The sequence below is a fragment of the Clarias gariepinus genome, chromosome 23, assembly GCF_024256425.1.
Source record: "Clarias gariepinus isolate MV-2021 ecotype Netherlands chromosome 23, CGAR_prim_01v2, whole genome shotgun sequence".
In the NCBI taxonomy this organism is placed as follows: domain Eukaryota; kingdom Metazoa; phylum Chordata; class Actinopteri; order Siluriformes; family Clariidae; genus Clarias; species Clarias gariepinus.
Genome location: NC_071122.1, coordinates 2,989,669 through 3,005,000, shown reverse-complemented (window position 1 = coordinate 3,005,000; position 15,332 = coordinate 2,989,669). Strand labels below are relative to the sequence as shown.

Here is a 15,332-nt window from a genome sequence, read left to right as displayed (position 1 = left end):
GTGTTCAGGGGTGAGGACAAGACACAAACAGGACAGGACCAACACATGAGAAGGACATGAGCAGGACAGAGTAGAAAACGAGTAGAACATGAGCAGGACAAGACCAGAACATGAGCAGGACAAGACCGTACATGAGTAGGACAAGACCAGAACATGAGCAGGACAAGACCAGAACATGAGCAGGACAAGACCAGAACATGAGCAGGACAAGACCGTACATGAGCAGGACAAGACCAGAACATGAGCAGGACAAGACCAAGACATGAGCAGGACAAGACCAGAACATGAGCAGGACAGAGTAGAAAACAAGTAGAACATGAGCAGGACAAGACCAGAACATTAGCAGGACAAGACCAGAACATGAGCAGGACAAGACCAGAACATGAGCAGGACAAGACCGTACATGAGCAGGACAAGACCAGAACATGAGCAGGACAAGACCAGGACAAAACCAGGACATGAGCAGGACAAGACCAGGACATGAGCAGGACAGAGTAGAAAACAAGTAGAACATGAGCAGGACAAGACCAGAACATGAGCAGGACAAGACCAGGACAAGACCAGGACATGAGCAGGACAGAGTAGAAAACAAGTAGAACATGAGCAGGACAAGACCAGAACAAGAGCAGATCAAGACCAGGACATGAGCAGGACAAGACCAGGACATGAGCAGATCAAGACCGTACATGAGCAGGACAAGACTAGGACAAGAGCAGGACAAGACCAGGACATGAGCAGGACAAGACCAGAACATGAGCAGGACAAGACCAGGACATGAGCAGATCAAGACTGTACATGAGCAGGACAAGACCAGAACAAGAGCAGGACAAGACCAGGACATGAGCAGGACAAGGCCGTACATGAGCAGGACAAGACCAGGACATGAGCAGATCAAGACCGTACATGAGCAGGAAAAGACTAGGACAAGAGCAGGACAAGACCAGGACATGAGCAGGACAGGACCAGAACAAGAGCAGGACAAGACCAGGACATGAGCAGGACAAGACCAGAACATGAGCAGGACATGAGCAGGACAAGACCAGGATATGAGCAGGACAAGACCAGAACATGAGCAGGACAAGACCAGGACATGAGCAGGTCAAGACCAGGACATAAACAGGACAAGACCAGGACATGAGCAGGACGAGACCAGGACAAGACCAGAACATGAGCAGGACAAGACCAGGACAAGACCAGGACATGAGCAGGACAGAGTAGAAAACAAGTAGAACATGAGCAGGACAAGACCAGAACAAGAGCAGATCAAGACCAGGACATGAGCAGGACAAGACCAGGACATGAGCAGATCAAGACCGTACATGAGCAGGACAAGACTAGGACAAGAGCAGGACAAGACCAGGACATGAGCAGGAGAAGACCAGAACATGAGCAGGACAAGACCAGGACATGAGCAGATCAAGACCGTACATGAGCAGGACAAGACCAGAACAAGAGCAGGACAAGACCAGGACATGAGCAGGACAAGGCCGTACATGAGCAGGACAAGACCAGGACATGAGCAGATCAAGACCGTACATGAGCAGGAAAAGACTAGGACAAGAGCAGGACAAGACCAGGACATGAGCAGGACAGGACCAGAACAAGAGCAGGACAAGACCAGGACATGAGCAGGACAAGACCAGAACATGAGCAGGACATGAGCAGGACAAGACCAGGACATGAGCAGGACAGGACCAGAACAAGAGCAGGACAAGACCAGGACATGAGCAGGACAAGACCAGAACATGAGCAGGACATGAGCAGGACAAGACCAGGACATGAGCAGGACAAGACCAGGACATGAGCAGGTCAAGACCAGGACATAAACAGGACAAGACCAGGACATGAGCAGGACGAGACCAGGACAAGACCAGGACATGAGCAGGACGAGACCAGGACAAGACCAGGACATGAGCAGGACAAGACCAGGACAAGACCAGGACATGAGCAGGACAGAGTAGAAAACAAGTAGAACATGAGCAGGACAAGAACTTTATAGTCAGTAGGACACAAGCGCTTGGTTAAGTCTTCAGCTGCTGGGTCAAGTAATAGAGGACTGGTGTGTTTTTGCACGTGTGTGATTGATAAGACGCAACGTCCCCCAGTGAGACACACAGAGATGATGTGTGGGTTTAAATTTGAGCTCCGTTTGAATCGTTGCAGTATGCTGCAGAATCACAGTCTCAGTTTGCTTACTGAAACAGATGGAGTGAACAGAAGAGTGTAACTGACTCACTGTGTGTGTGTGTGTGTGTGTGTGTGTGTGTGTGTGTGTGTGTGTGTGTGTGTGTGTGTGTGTGCGTGCGTGCGTGCGTGCGTGTGTGTAAAATAAAGCACTGATGGAGAGACTCTGCTCTCTGTGGGATGAGTGGAATGAGACCAAAAGATTGGTTGCAACTATATGTGTGTGTGTGTGTGTGTGTGTGTGTGTGTGTGTGTGAGTGGGAAGGTGGAATGTTACTGTGTAGTCTTACACACATTTCACTGTGCTGCAGCATATCTAAAGACCTAGCCAACTGAACACACACACACACACACACACACACACTTGTTGGAACCTTTCTTATTTAACTCTAAATCTGTATGTGTTGTGTTATATTCATGGGAAACTTAAACTGTACTTCTCCCTTGCTCATACTCACTTTCTTTCACTAGTGTGTCGTGTGTGTGTGTGTGTGTGTGTGTGTGTGTGTGTGTGTGTATTTCAACTGTTTCAAAGCCTTTCCACTTGTTATATATTGTAATTCCCTTTTAGATATTTAAGATCGTCTGATCCGGTTCACTCGGTGTAGTGTGAACACATACACGTTTTAATATTGACTTTACTCTAGACAATTTGTGTGTGACTTCAGACCGGTGCTGATGACTGGTGTGTATTTTATCTCACACATAAATCTGCATAAAATTAATTTAGTGCAATACAGTAGATATTAAACACACGGGGGCGCTGTGGCTGTCGCCTTGCACCAGGGTCGAGGTTCAATTCCCAGCCAGGTTTAATTCCTGTCTCTGTTTGCATGGAGTTTGGATGTATCATGCTTAGTGGGCTTCCTCCACGTTATCTGCTTTTCTCACACAGTCCAAAGACATGCAGATTAGGCTATTCTCTAATGAGATGAGAAAAAGTAGAGTGCGTATGAGAGATATGAAATTGTTAAAAAAATAACATTTGAGCACGTACACTGAGGATTTCTGCTCAGGATCGTGGCCCAAATCTAACACCATGACTAACACATGTTATCTATCTATCTATCTATCTATCTATCTATCTATCTATCTATCTATCTATCTATCTATCTATCTATCTATCCATCCATCCATCCATCCATCCATCCATCTGTTTATGTAATTTAGAACCTAATGTGTAATTCTGTGTGCGTGTGTGTGTGTTACAGATAAGGAGGAGACGTCCGACTCCTGCTTCTCTGGTCGCATCCAGTGATCAGTCATCTCCTGGTAAACTTTATGCATCAAACATTATCATGATCAATCAGAACACACTATACTGCTCTTAACCAATCAGATCATACCATACTTACTCTCTGTCAATCAGAACATCCAATCAACAGAGATGTGTGTGTGTGTGTGTGTGTGTGTGTGTGTGTGTGTGTGTGTGTGTGTGAGTGAGAGAAAGAGAAAGAGAGAGAGAAATAATTTTCTACATAATGTCTAGGGATGCTGCAGTTGCTAGGCAACAGATTACTAGAAAAAGACAGCATAGAAAAAGTTGAAAGTTTTAAACAAACTGCTGCAGATAAAAGCAGGTCAGTAACCTGGGAGTCTGATATTAATCGTACCTTTACGTTGGTGTGTACAGTAAACACCAGAGATGTGTGAATGATCAGTGGTTTGGTCCGGACACTGGAAACAACGGCCAGAGCTGTAAGAGCCTCTGGTGAGCAGAGTGTAGTCAGAAGTGGCGAGTGCGGTGTGTTACGTCCCTGAGCACTCAGGACAGCTGGTGGCGCTACAGGAAGTGGAATCAGGTCAAGCACTGAGGAGACTGGGCTAACAGCTAGCTCAAACAAGCCGGGTATTCTGACAGATTTTTGGCAGATCAGACTTTTGGGAATATTTGAGCAGACCATAAGGGGCGCTCTGTCTCTACAGTTAACAGAGAAGTAGCTACATTTGTAGGTCAAGTGTGTGTGGTGACAGTAATACAGTGTTGTTGTTGTTAGTCCTTCGGCTGGCAAGGGGTCGCCACAGCAGAATACCCAGTCCGCACAACAACTTGGCACAGTTTTTACGCCGGATGCCCTTCCTGACGCAACCCTCCCATTTTATCCGGGCTTGGGACCGGCACTGCATCTAGTGGCTGGGGGGTTTGGGCACTGGCTGGGAATCGAACCCGGGCCTTCCGCATGGCAGACAAAACACCTACCACTGAGCCACCAGGGCCCTCGGTGACGGTAATACAGTGTACATAAGATAATTTATAGCTTTTTCTTTTGTGTGTGTGTGTGTGTGTGTGTAGAAATAGATGAAGACCGTCTCCCACACCAGTTGTATAAGGTAACTTTTTCTTACTTCTTATTCTACTTTTTATTATTATTATTATTATAATTATTATTATTATTATTATTGTTGTTGTTGTTTTTGGTGGTTTTTCTCAGCAAGCCTTGCTGAATTCACCACGGCAGAGACGGAAAGGTGTGAAGGGAACTCCAACAAAGAAAGGTGCATGAATTTACTGATATTACACTTAGAGACTGAGAGTCACACACACACACACACACACACACATATATATATATCAAGGTGGTCTGCATCAAGGATCGGCTCTAAGCCCCTTTTTGTTTGCTCTGGTGATGGACAGGATGACAGATGAGGTAAAACAGGACTCTCCATGGACTATGATATTTGCAGATGATATTGTGCTTTGTAGCGAGAGCAGGGAACAGGTGGAGGAAAATTTGGAGAGGTGGAGGTACGCTCTGGAAAGCAGTAGAATGAAGGTTAGCCGCAGTAAGACGGAACACATGTGTGTGAAAGAGAGGAACCCAAGAGAAACGGTGAGGCTACAGGGAGCAGAGGTAAAGAAGGTGCAGGATTTTAAATACTTAGGGTTAACGGTCCAGAGCAATGGAGAGTGTGGAAAGGAGGTGAAGAGGCGGGTACAGACAGGTTGGAATGGGTGGAGAAAAGTGTCAGGTGTGTTGTGCGATAAAAGAGTATCAGCGAGAATGAAAGGAAAGGTGTACAGGACAGTGGTGAGACCAGCGATGCTCTACGGCTTAGAGACGGTGGCACTGAAGAAAAGACAGGAGGCAGAGTTGGAGGTAGCAGAGCTGAAGATGTTGAGGTTCTCTTTGGAAGTGACGAGGATGGATAGGATTAAGAATGAGTTCATCAGAGGGACAACCCATGTTAGATGTTTTGGAGATAAAGTCAGAGAGGCCAGATTGAGGTGGTTCAGAGGAGAGATGGTGAATATATCGGTAGAAGGATGCTGAGGTTGGAACTGCCAGGCAGGAGGTCTAGAGGAAGACCAAAGAGGAGATTTATGGATGCAGTAAGAGAGGACATGAAGTTAGTTGGTGTGAGAGAAGAGGATGCAGAGGATAGGGTTAGATGGAGGCAAATGATTCGCTGTGGCGACCCCTGAAAGGGAACAGCCGAAAGACAAAGAAGAAGATATATATATATAAATATATGTGTGTGTGTGTGTGTGTAGAGCTGCAGTACCTGGTGGAACATCATGCACACCAGCAGCAGCGCTCGGTTTCGGCAGCAGACGAGTCGTCAGAGAGCTGTGTGTCAGATGTGGGTGGAGATGACGACGAAGCAGAGCATGATGGGAGTTTAATGTCCACAGACACAACAGAAGAGTTTGAGAAGCTGCGCTGTCAGATGGAGGGTAAGGAAACAGCAAGTGTGTGATGAGTGTGTGATAAAAAAGTGATTCATGCATTTGATCCTGTGTTATTAGCACATGTGATAAGAGTGTATTTAGTGTGTGACTAAAGAGTGAATGGTGTGTGGTTTGATTTGGATTAGATTTGTGTGTGTGTGTGTGTGTGTGTGTGTGTGTGTGTGTGCGTGTGTGTGTGTATGTGTGATAACTTTGTGATTTGTGTGTGATTGAAGTTTGATTATTGTGTATGATTAGTAATTCAATTTAAAATGTATAATTAGTATGTGAGATTAAAAGCCGTGATTAATGTGTGAATAAAGTGTCTGATTAGATGTGTTTTATCAGCATGTGTGATTAGTATGTAATGAGAGCAGAGGAGCACAGCTGCATGTTGGCTTTAAATCAATAAGCATTTTTGATAAGCATTTTACTAAATGAAAACATTTTACACTGTGGAAATTTAAATGAGGATGTCTACTTTTACATTTGATTCATATATGATTAGAATCTGTCATTAGCATGTGACTAGTGTGTGGGATTATTGTGGGATTTATGTGTAATGAAAGTGTGATTAGTGTGTGTAACTAATGTCTGGTTACTGCCTGATGAGTGTTATAAGCGTATTTCATTAGTGTTTAATAAGCAGGTGTGATTAGTGTGTGTTATTAGTGTGTGATTAGTGTGGGTAATTAATATGTGTCGTGTGTGTGATTAGAGTGTGAAATTAAAGTGTGACTTGTGTGGGTGTTTAGTGCGATTAGAGTGTGATTAGTGTGTGTGTGTCTGGTTAATGTTAGTGTGTGATTAAATCGTGATTAGTATGTGGGTTTGTGTGTGATTAGTTCCTGGGATGAGTGTGTGACTAGTATCTGATAGAGTATGTGTGATTATTGTGTGTGATTAGTCTGTGATTAGTGTGTGATTAGTGTGTGATTATTGTGTGTGATTATAGTGTGTGATTAGTCTGTGATTAGTGTGTGATTATTGTGTGTGATTATTGTGTGTGATTATGTGTGTGATTAGTGTGTGATTATTGTGTGTGATTATTGTGTGTGATTATGTGTGTGATTATTGTGTGTGATTATGTGTGTGATTAGTGTGTGATTAGTGTGTGATTATTGTGTGTGATTAGTGTGTGATTATTGTGTGTGATTAGTGTGTGATTAGTGTGTGATTATTGTGTGTGATTATTGTGTGTGATTATGTGTGTGATTAGTGTGTGATTATTGTGTGTGATTAGTGTGTGATTATTGTGTGCGATTATGTGTGCGATTAGTGTGTGTGATTAGTGTGTGTGATTATGTGTGTGATTAGTGTGTGATTAGTGTGTGTGATTAGTGTGTGATTAGTGTGTGATTATGTGTGTGATTATAGTGTGTGATTAGTCTGTGATTAGTGTGTGATTATTGTGTGTGATTATTGTGTGTGATTATGTGTGTGATTAGTGTGTGATTATTGTGTGTGATTATTGTGTGTGATTATGTGTGTGATTATTGTGTGTGATTATGTGTGTGATTAGTGTGTGATTAGTGTGTGATTATTGTGTGTGATTAGTGTGTGATTATTGTGTGTGATTATGTGTGTGATTAGTGTGTGATTAGTGTGTGATTATTGTGTGTGATTATTGTGTGTGATTATGTGTGTGATTAGTGTGTGATTATTGTGTGTGATTAGTGTGTGATTATTGTGTGTGATTATTGTGTGTGATTATATGTGTGATTATTGTGTGTGATTATGTGTGTGATTAGTGTGTGATTAGTGTGTGATTATTGTGTGTGATTAGTGTGTGATTATTGTGTGTGATTATGTGTGTGATTAGTGTGTGATTAGTGTGTGATTAGTGTGTGATTATGTGTGTGATTAGTGTGTGTGATTAGTGTGTGATTAGTGTGTGATTATTGTGTGTGATTATTGTGTGTGATTATGTGTGTGATTAGTGTGTGATTATTGTGTGTGATTAGTGTGTGATTATTGTGTGCGATTATGTGTGCGATTAGTGTGTGTGATTAGTGTGTGTGATTATGTGTGTGATTAGTGTGTGATTAGTGTGTGTGATTAGTGTGTGATTAGTGTGTGATTATTGTGTGTGATTATAGTGTGTGATTAGTCTGTGATTAGTGTGTGATTATTGTGTGTGATTATTGTGTGTGATTATGTGTGTGATTAGTGTGTGATTATTGTGTGTGATTATTGTGTGTGATTATGTGTGTGATTATTGTGTGTGATTATGTGTGTGATTAGTGTGTGATTAGTGTGTGATTATTGTGTGTGATTAGTGTGTGATTATTGTGTGTGATTATGTGTGTGATTAGTGTGTGATTAGTGTGTGATTATTGTGTGTGATTAGTGTGTGATTAGTGTGTGATTATTGTGTGTGATTATTGTGTGTGATTATGTGTGTGATTAGTGTGTGATTATTGTGTGTGATTAGTGTGTGATTATTGTGTGCGATTATGTGTGCGATTAGTGTGTGTGATTAGTGTGTGTGATTATGTGTGTGATTAGTGTGTGATTAGTGTGTGTGATTAGTGTGTGATTAGTGTGTGATTATGTGTGTGATTAGTGTGTGATTATGTGTGTGATTAGTGTGTGATTAGTGTGTGATTATGTGTGTGATTATGTGTGTGATTATGTGTGTGATTAGTGTGTGATTATGTGTGATTATGTGTGTGATTAGTGTGTGATTAGTGTGTGATTATGTGTGTGATTAGTGTGTGATTAGTGTGTGTGATTATGTGTGTGATTAGTGTGTGTGATTAGTGTGTGATTAGTGTGTGATTAGTGTGTGATTATGTGTGTGATTAGTGTGTGATTAGTGTGTGATTATGTGTGTGATTAGTGTGTGATTAGTGTGTGATTATGTGTGTGATTAGTGTGTGATTAGTGTGTGATTAGTGTGTGATAAGTGTGTGATTAGTGTGTGATTATGTGTGTGATTATGTGTGTGATTATGTGTGTGATTAGTGTGTGTGATTAGTGTGTGATTATGTGTGATTATGTGTGTGATTAGTGTGTGATTAGTGTGTGATTAGTGTGTGATTAGTGTGTGTGATTATGTGTGTGATTAGTGTGTGATTAGTGTGTGATTATGTGTGTGATTAGTGTGTGTGATTAGTGTGTGATTAGTGTGTGATTAGTGTGTGATTATGTGTGTGATTAGTGTGTGATAAGTGTGTGATTAGTGTGTGATTAGTGTGTGATAAGTGTGTGATTAGTGTGTGATAAGTGTGTGATTAGTGTGTGATTAGTATGTGATTAGTTGATCCGGTCTCTTGTCATTCTCCTACTGTAACAGCGTTTTCAAGAGAGAGTTTATCAGACACTGCGGAAATCGAAGGCTGTTATTCTCAGGACAGATCTGACACTCAAACATCAACACACCACACACACTCAGGTAAACACTCAACACACACAAATTAAAGAACACCACTAAACATGCACACATTATTATTATTATTATTATTATTATTATTATTATTATTATTAATAGAGCTGTCTTGGTGTGTGTTGTCCGTCCTTGTCTTTGTCTGCAGCACAAACAGCTCAGAGGAAGGAAATTAAACACTGATGATGAAGAAGATGAACACACAGAGTCCCACTAAAGACAATCTGCAGAGTTAATTCACTAAATATTAATGTTAATTAAACAACCACAATTGTTGCAGTTAAAATGAATGGCATGGAGTTGGTGTGATTGGGTTGGGCTGTACCCTGGAGCTATAATTATGTCATGAATATTAGCCACGCACCCTTTCAATTTCAATGTTGTGCCAAAATGGAATGAAGCTTTTAAACTAAACTTCTGATTATGAAACCCACTTTGTGTCTGTGTGTATATGTGTCTTACCTCTGGCTCTGAGAGAGCTGAAAATAAGGCTTGTGCTATAATGGGACATGTATCACCAGTGTTGGGTTTAACGCGTTTTTAGTACTTGGATTACTTCTTTGATGTAACGAGTAATTTAACACAATAGGTCCGTCATTTAAGTATTTAGTTATTCAGTTATATAGTTATAAAATGTAATCCGTTATTCAGACAATTTATGTGATTTATAATCCAGACAGCAGTGACTCCATTAATGTGTGTGTGTGTGTGTGTGTGTGTGTGTGTGTGCCCCACCCTTGATAACCCGCCCCCCTCTGTTAGTAGTTAACAGACTCTGGGCCAAACTTGGCTGAGTGATGATGGTAGAATAATTATAAAGGTCTTGACTAAAACAACATGCAAAGGAGTTTTAACTTTCTTCAATGTAAAAGTACTCTAACTAGTTACTTTTATCAGAGAGTAATGCTGTAATGTAACTGATTACCTTTTAATCACAGTAATTTTGGAATGTAATTAGTTACTTTAAAAAGTAACGCCCCCAACACTGTGTATCACTAATACAAACATTATATTTTATTACACTTCTCTCAGCTCAGCTCAACTTGTATAGCACTTTAACCACAAGAATGCCCCAAAGTGCTTCACATAGATAATAAAATAAAATGGTAATATAAAAAGATAATATAAAAATTAAAATAACATCACACATATCTAATCAAAACAGAATATATAAAATCAACATCTCATGTTGGCTTAAACGCCAGAGAAAACATGTGAGCTTTAAGATTGGACTTAAACACCCTCGGTGATGTGGCTTAACAAAAAGTCAAAGGTAGGTCATTCCACAGTTTGGGTGCCGCTACAGAGAACGCCCGATCACCCATAAGCTTGCATTTGGTTTTAGGAACAGTCAGTAAAAGTTTATCTGATGATCTGAGAGACCGAGGTGGGGCATAGGACTGAAGCAGATCCAAGAGGTAGGGTGGGGCAAGGCCGTGTAAACATTTATACGTGACCTAAAGAATTTTAAAACTAATTCAGTACTGTACTGGGAGCCAATGAAGGGAAGTCAGAACTGGCGAGATATGAACTGGCGACAGAGTAGCCTTCCTTTTGTTTTAACCAGAGATAAATCTGACTATCATCTGCATAGCAGTGAAAGGAGATGCTATGTTTTCTCAGAATATAGCCAAGCGGCAACAAATACAAAGAAAAAATAAGACCCCTGTGGGACCCCATATGTCAGAGGAGCTGATGAGGACAGAAAATGTTCTTTCATTAAGATAGGACCTAAACCAGTCTAGAGCTGTGCCTCTAATTCCCACCCAGTGTTCTAAGCATGACAGAAGGATGTCATGGTCTACTGTATTAAAGGCAGATGTTAAGTCAAGGAGCAAAAGAATCACAGAATCACCAGAATTGGTAATACGATAAATGTCATTTAAGACCCTTAACAGACCTGTTTCGGTACTGTGAAGGGCCTCAAAACCAGACTGAAAGACCTCAAGAATTTCATGCTCATTAAGATAACTTATTAGTTATATACTACTTTCTCCAGAATCTTGGACAGAAATGGTAGCTTAGAGATTGGCCTGTAATTAGAAAATACAGACAGATCAAGATTAGGTCTTTTAAACAAGGGCTGCACAACTGCAAGTTTAAAATTTCTGGGTACCACCCCAGATCCCAAGCTGCTATTTATAATATTTAAAACTATAGGACCTAGAATGTGAGCCAACTCTTTAAAAAGATGTGAAGGAGCTGACGGCTCTACAAGCCAATCAGGGGCGTCTGTGAGCTCGCGCAGGCGGAGAGAGCGGATAGTGCTGTTCCCCTGAGTGTGTAACGCCCCCCCCCAATGGTGCGTGAGCAAGCAGTTCGATAACGTCACGTGGATCGGAGGAAATACGTGGGTCGGTCTGCGGCCCTCCTGACTGATTGGCAGTAAAGGCTTAATGTGGGAGCCTCCAGTGACTGGGAGGAATTGGACACTACTAAATCAGGGGAGAAAATCGGAAAATTCAGAAAAAGGGGGATAAATATAAAAAAAAAGATGTGGGAGGAATAGAATCAGCAGGAGTGTCACACCTGGCCCAGCTCAGCCTTGGGAAATAAAATCTGGCTCGCCGGATCACTGAGCCGCCGCTTTGTCTCCACCTAGTGTGTCTACGTGTGTACTTGTTTCACTATGTCTTTTGCACCAAATCGAGTTCACCTGTGTCTACCCCGTGTGTCTCCCTATTTATTCCAATCGAACCTGTAGCCCTTTGTCTGTTCACTGCTGTGCACCATTGTGTTTTGTGAGTGTTACTGATCAGATGTTTGTGTATACTACTGCAGGACTGAACGGTGTCTGCAGGGACGGGTACGTCGTGTGGGTTACAAAGAACCTTCGTCAAGGTCAAGGCTGAGTGAGACCCAGCCCTCGGGGTTCCACTACCGACTGAGTTGTCATTTCTTTTGTTTGTTTGTTTCTTGCTGTTTATAACCCAGCCCATCTGCAGACCCAGCCTCAGTATCTTTTGTTTTATTTTTTATGTGTGGACTTCAAAGTGGCTAATAAAACCACAGATACTTGGCCCTGCATCTGCGTTCGTCTCCTAATCCTACCAAACATGACAAGGAGAACCTGCAGGCTTCATAATATTAGAGACGAAGCACTAAAGAAAGCTATCACACACTGCATAAGAGCTTTCAAAACTGAAAATTTGGGGACCATTAAGGATTGCATTAAATGACAAATAAAACGCGCGCAAGGTTTAACATCATTACTTATTAGAACTGAGTCAAACAAAACAGGCTTATGATCAGACAATACTGCATCACATACTTCAATATTAGACATAGATAATCCATGGGATAAAACAAGATCAAGGCAAAGAAAATCGTGAGTACAAAACCGAAGTCCTGAGAGCATGCGAGGTCATACACATAAATCAGTCCGACAATAACAGAAGTACCAGGAGGGTGTAGACGAGAGAGAAATCCAAGAAACAGGCAGGGTCGATAACAGGCTAATTTGCTTGACAAAATAAGCGCAAGGCACACGAGGGAGATACTGCAGCACTGAATGGTTCTCTCGGCGTCCTTAAAAAGTCTAGAGATGATTACCTGATTGAGTTCACGTGTGCGTGAGCGGCAGGTGAGCTTGCAGGTAGAAAAAACCTGGAGTTAAGTTTAGGGTCTGGAGGTGCTGGGTTGGTCTGGCTGGCGTGTGGCACCATTAGCCATTATCCATAACTGAATGGGCTTTTCTTTTGACACGTTTTATTTTATATCACCTATTACCCCTCTCTCACCTATTACACCTCTCTTACCTATTACACCTCTCTCACCTATAACCCCTCTCTCACCTATAACCCCTATCTCACCTATAACCCCTCTCTCACCTATTACCCCTCTCTCACCTATAACCCCTCTCTCACCTATAACCCCTATCTCACCTATAACCCCTCTCTCACCTATTACCCCTCTCTCACCTATTACCCCTCTCTCACCTATTACCCCTCTCTCACCTATTACCCCTCTCTCACCTATTACCCCTCTCTTACCTATTACCCCTCTCTCACCTATAACCCCTATCTCACCTATTACACCTCTCTTACCTATGCGGTTTGACTCGCTGTGGGATGCAGTGTAAGCCACCTCGAGTGCCCGCCGGCGTTCCGCGAAGATCTGCAAGGTCCACGAGCTTCCGCATGTTAAACATTATCTCATCGTACTCTGTTATCTCATCGTATTCATTCTATAAGTGCGCTATACAACCCCAACCACTGACATGCTTCACATTGTTTCTGAAGCTGGTGAAGAGTGTTGTCAGCAGTTTGTCAATCAACTATGATTGTATACTCGGTTCGTTTCACCGTCACTACAGGTTACATGAAAATATAAGCGGCAATTTGGTGATTTAATTTATATATTTGTCTATTATGGCATGCTATTGATAAGTTAACCCATGTCGAAATAAACATTATTTGAAGAATTTTGTGCAATGATTAATTTGCATAAAAAGTGCTGTCTTTCTTAACGCTGTCATAAATCGATTCCTGAGCCACCGATGTCAGCTAATTCAGGACCTTCACTGTAGACAGCGCCTTGTAACGTCTGACATAAGAGGCAGCGGGCCCTGAACATTAAAAACACCCACAATAAGGACACGATCATATTAAGGCATCATTTCAGCCAAAAAAATCAGACAAGTCAATAAAAAAAAGGCCTTATTATACAACGGTGTACAACGGTGGACGATGAATCACTCCACACAACACTGTGAGAGCGGCCAAGCTCAAATAAGTTCAGCTCAAAGCTGAAAAAAGACAATAATGACAGCTGCTTACAATAAAAGTTATCCCTATAGATCACCACGATTCCTCCTCCTCGACCCGATGTCCTCGGAGAATTAAGATAGACAGAGCAGGCACTGTATTCACCAACACTCAGCCACGTCTCCGTAATAAAAAGAAAGTCCAAACCACGTGAGGTGATAAACTCCTTTAGAATGAAAGTTTTGTCGGTTAGTGATCTAACATTTACCAGGCCTATCCTGGTCCTCCTGTTTACCATCCAGATAAGGTCAGGGCGCCCGACAAAGCGAGCGCAGGTTCTCCATATTCACCCCTCGCACCCGGCGAAAACGTGGAGAGCCACGATGTGACCGAGAAACTTCACCCGAACCAACCACAGGTACCAGCCAGGGTACCGCGTCTGTGAAACCCCAGGACATAATAAGATACTGATCGGTACCATGGATCGGACGGGAGGTCTCAGGAAATCATGCCAAACAGGCCTTAAGCTTTACTTGACGACCGCCTCGGCAACAGAAGCGCTTTCTTTGGCGACCTGGAAAAGCACAGCGGTAGAGGTGAGCAGGTATACCCCATAACAGGGCAGATGATTCTGCTCATTATTCTCAAACTGTATTAAATTTTCCATAGAAAGCCGAAGGTCCAAGTGTGTTTGGCGATCAGCAGAGATACAGAGACCTGCTGCAGCAGAGATCTCGCTACTATCTACACACACACACACACACACACACACACACACACACACACACACACACAGTATTTACTTATTTGTTTGTTTGTTTAGTGTGTAGTTTTTTAAAGTACATTGCTCTGTAGTGATTATACACATCACAGTAAAGCATTCCAGTGGGGATTTATTAAATGTTAATAAATATTAATAAATGGTATTAAATGGTAATTCATATTTATTTTTTTATTATTTACAGTGTGTTTCAGTCAACATGTTTTATATGTATTGGAGATATTACAGTCTATAGAAAAAGTTCTTTAACAGATGAGAGTTTAACTATGTGTGTGTGTGTGTGTGTGTGTGTGTGTGTGTGTGTGTGTGGTTGTATATGGTGGTGTGCAATATTATATACACTGTGACATAAACAGTGAGGTGTGTATTGTAATAATAAACACAGAAATGTGTAGAGTGGATTCTGCTTCAGAGCCATCAGGCCACAGAACATCCTCCTCTTCCTCCTCCTCCTCCTCTTCCTCCTCCTCCTCCTCCTCTTCCTCATCCTCCTCCTCTTCCTCATCCTCATCATCCTCCTCCTCTTCCTCCTCCTCTTCCTTCTCCTTCTCCTCCTCCTCCTCTTCCTCCTCCTCTTCCTCCTCCTCCTCCTCCTCCTCCTCT

General features: G+C 42.2%; 1 protein-coding gene across 1 annotated transcript in view; it reads left to right on the top strand.

The window, feature by feature from the left end:
* LOC128511602 (protein phosphatase 1 regulatory subunit 1A-like) overlaps positions 1-9,669 on the top strand; it is an 11,616-nt gene extending 1,947 nt beyond the window's left edge. Inside the window, exons 2-7 of the mRNA XM_053484532.1 lie at positions 3,396-3,456; positions 4,478-4,515; positions 4,617-4,680; positions 5,678-5,860; positions 9,153-9,251; positions 9,391-9,669. Of these exons, the coding sequence (XP_053340507.1) occupies positions 3,396-3,456; positions 4,478-4,515; positions 4,617-4,680; positions 5,678-5,860; positions 9,153-9,251; positions 9,391-9,425 (480 nt within the window). The 3' untranslated portion in view covers positions 9,426-9,669. The remainder of the gene's footprint in view (positions 1-3,395; positions 3,457-4,477; positions 4,516-4,616; positions 4,681-5,677; positions 5,861-9,152; positions 9,252-9,390) is intronic.
* Positions 9,670-15,332: the final 5,663 nt, after the last annotated feature.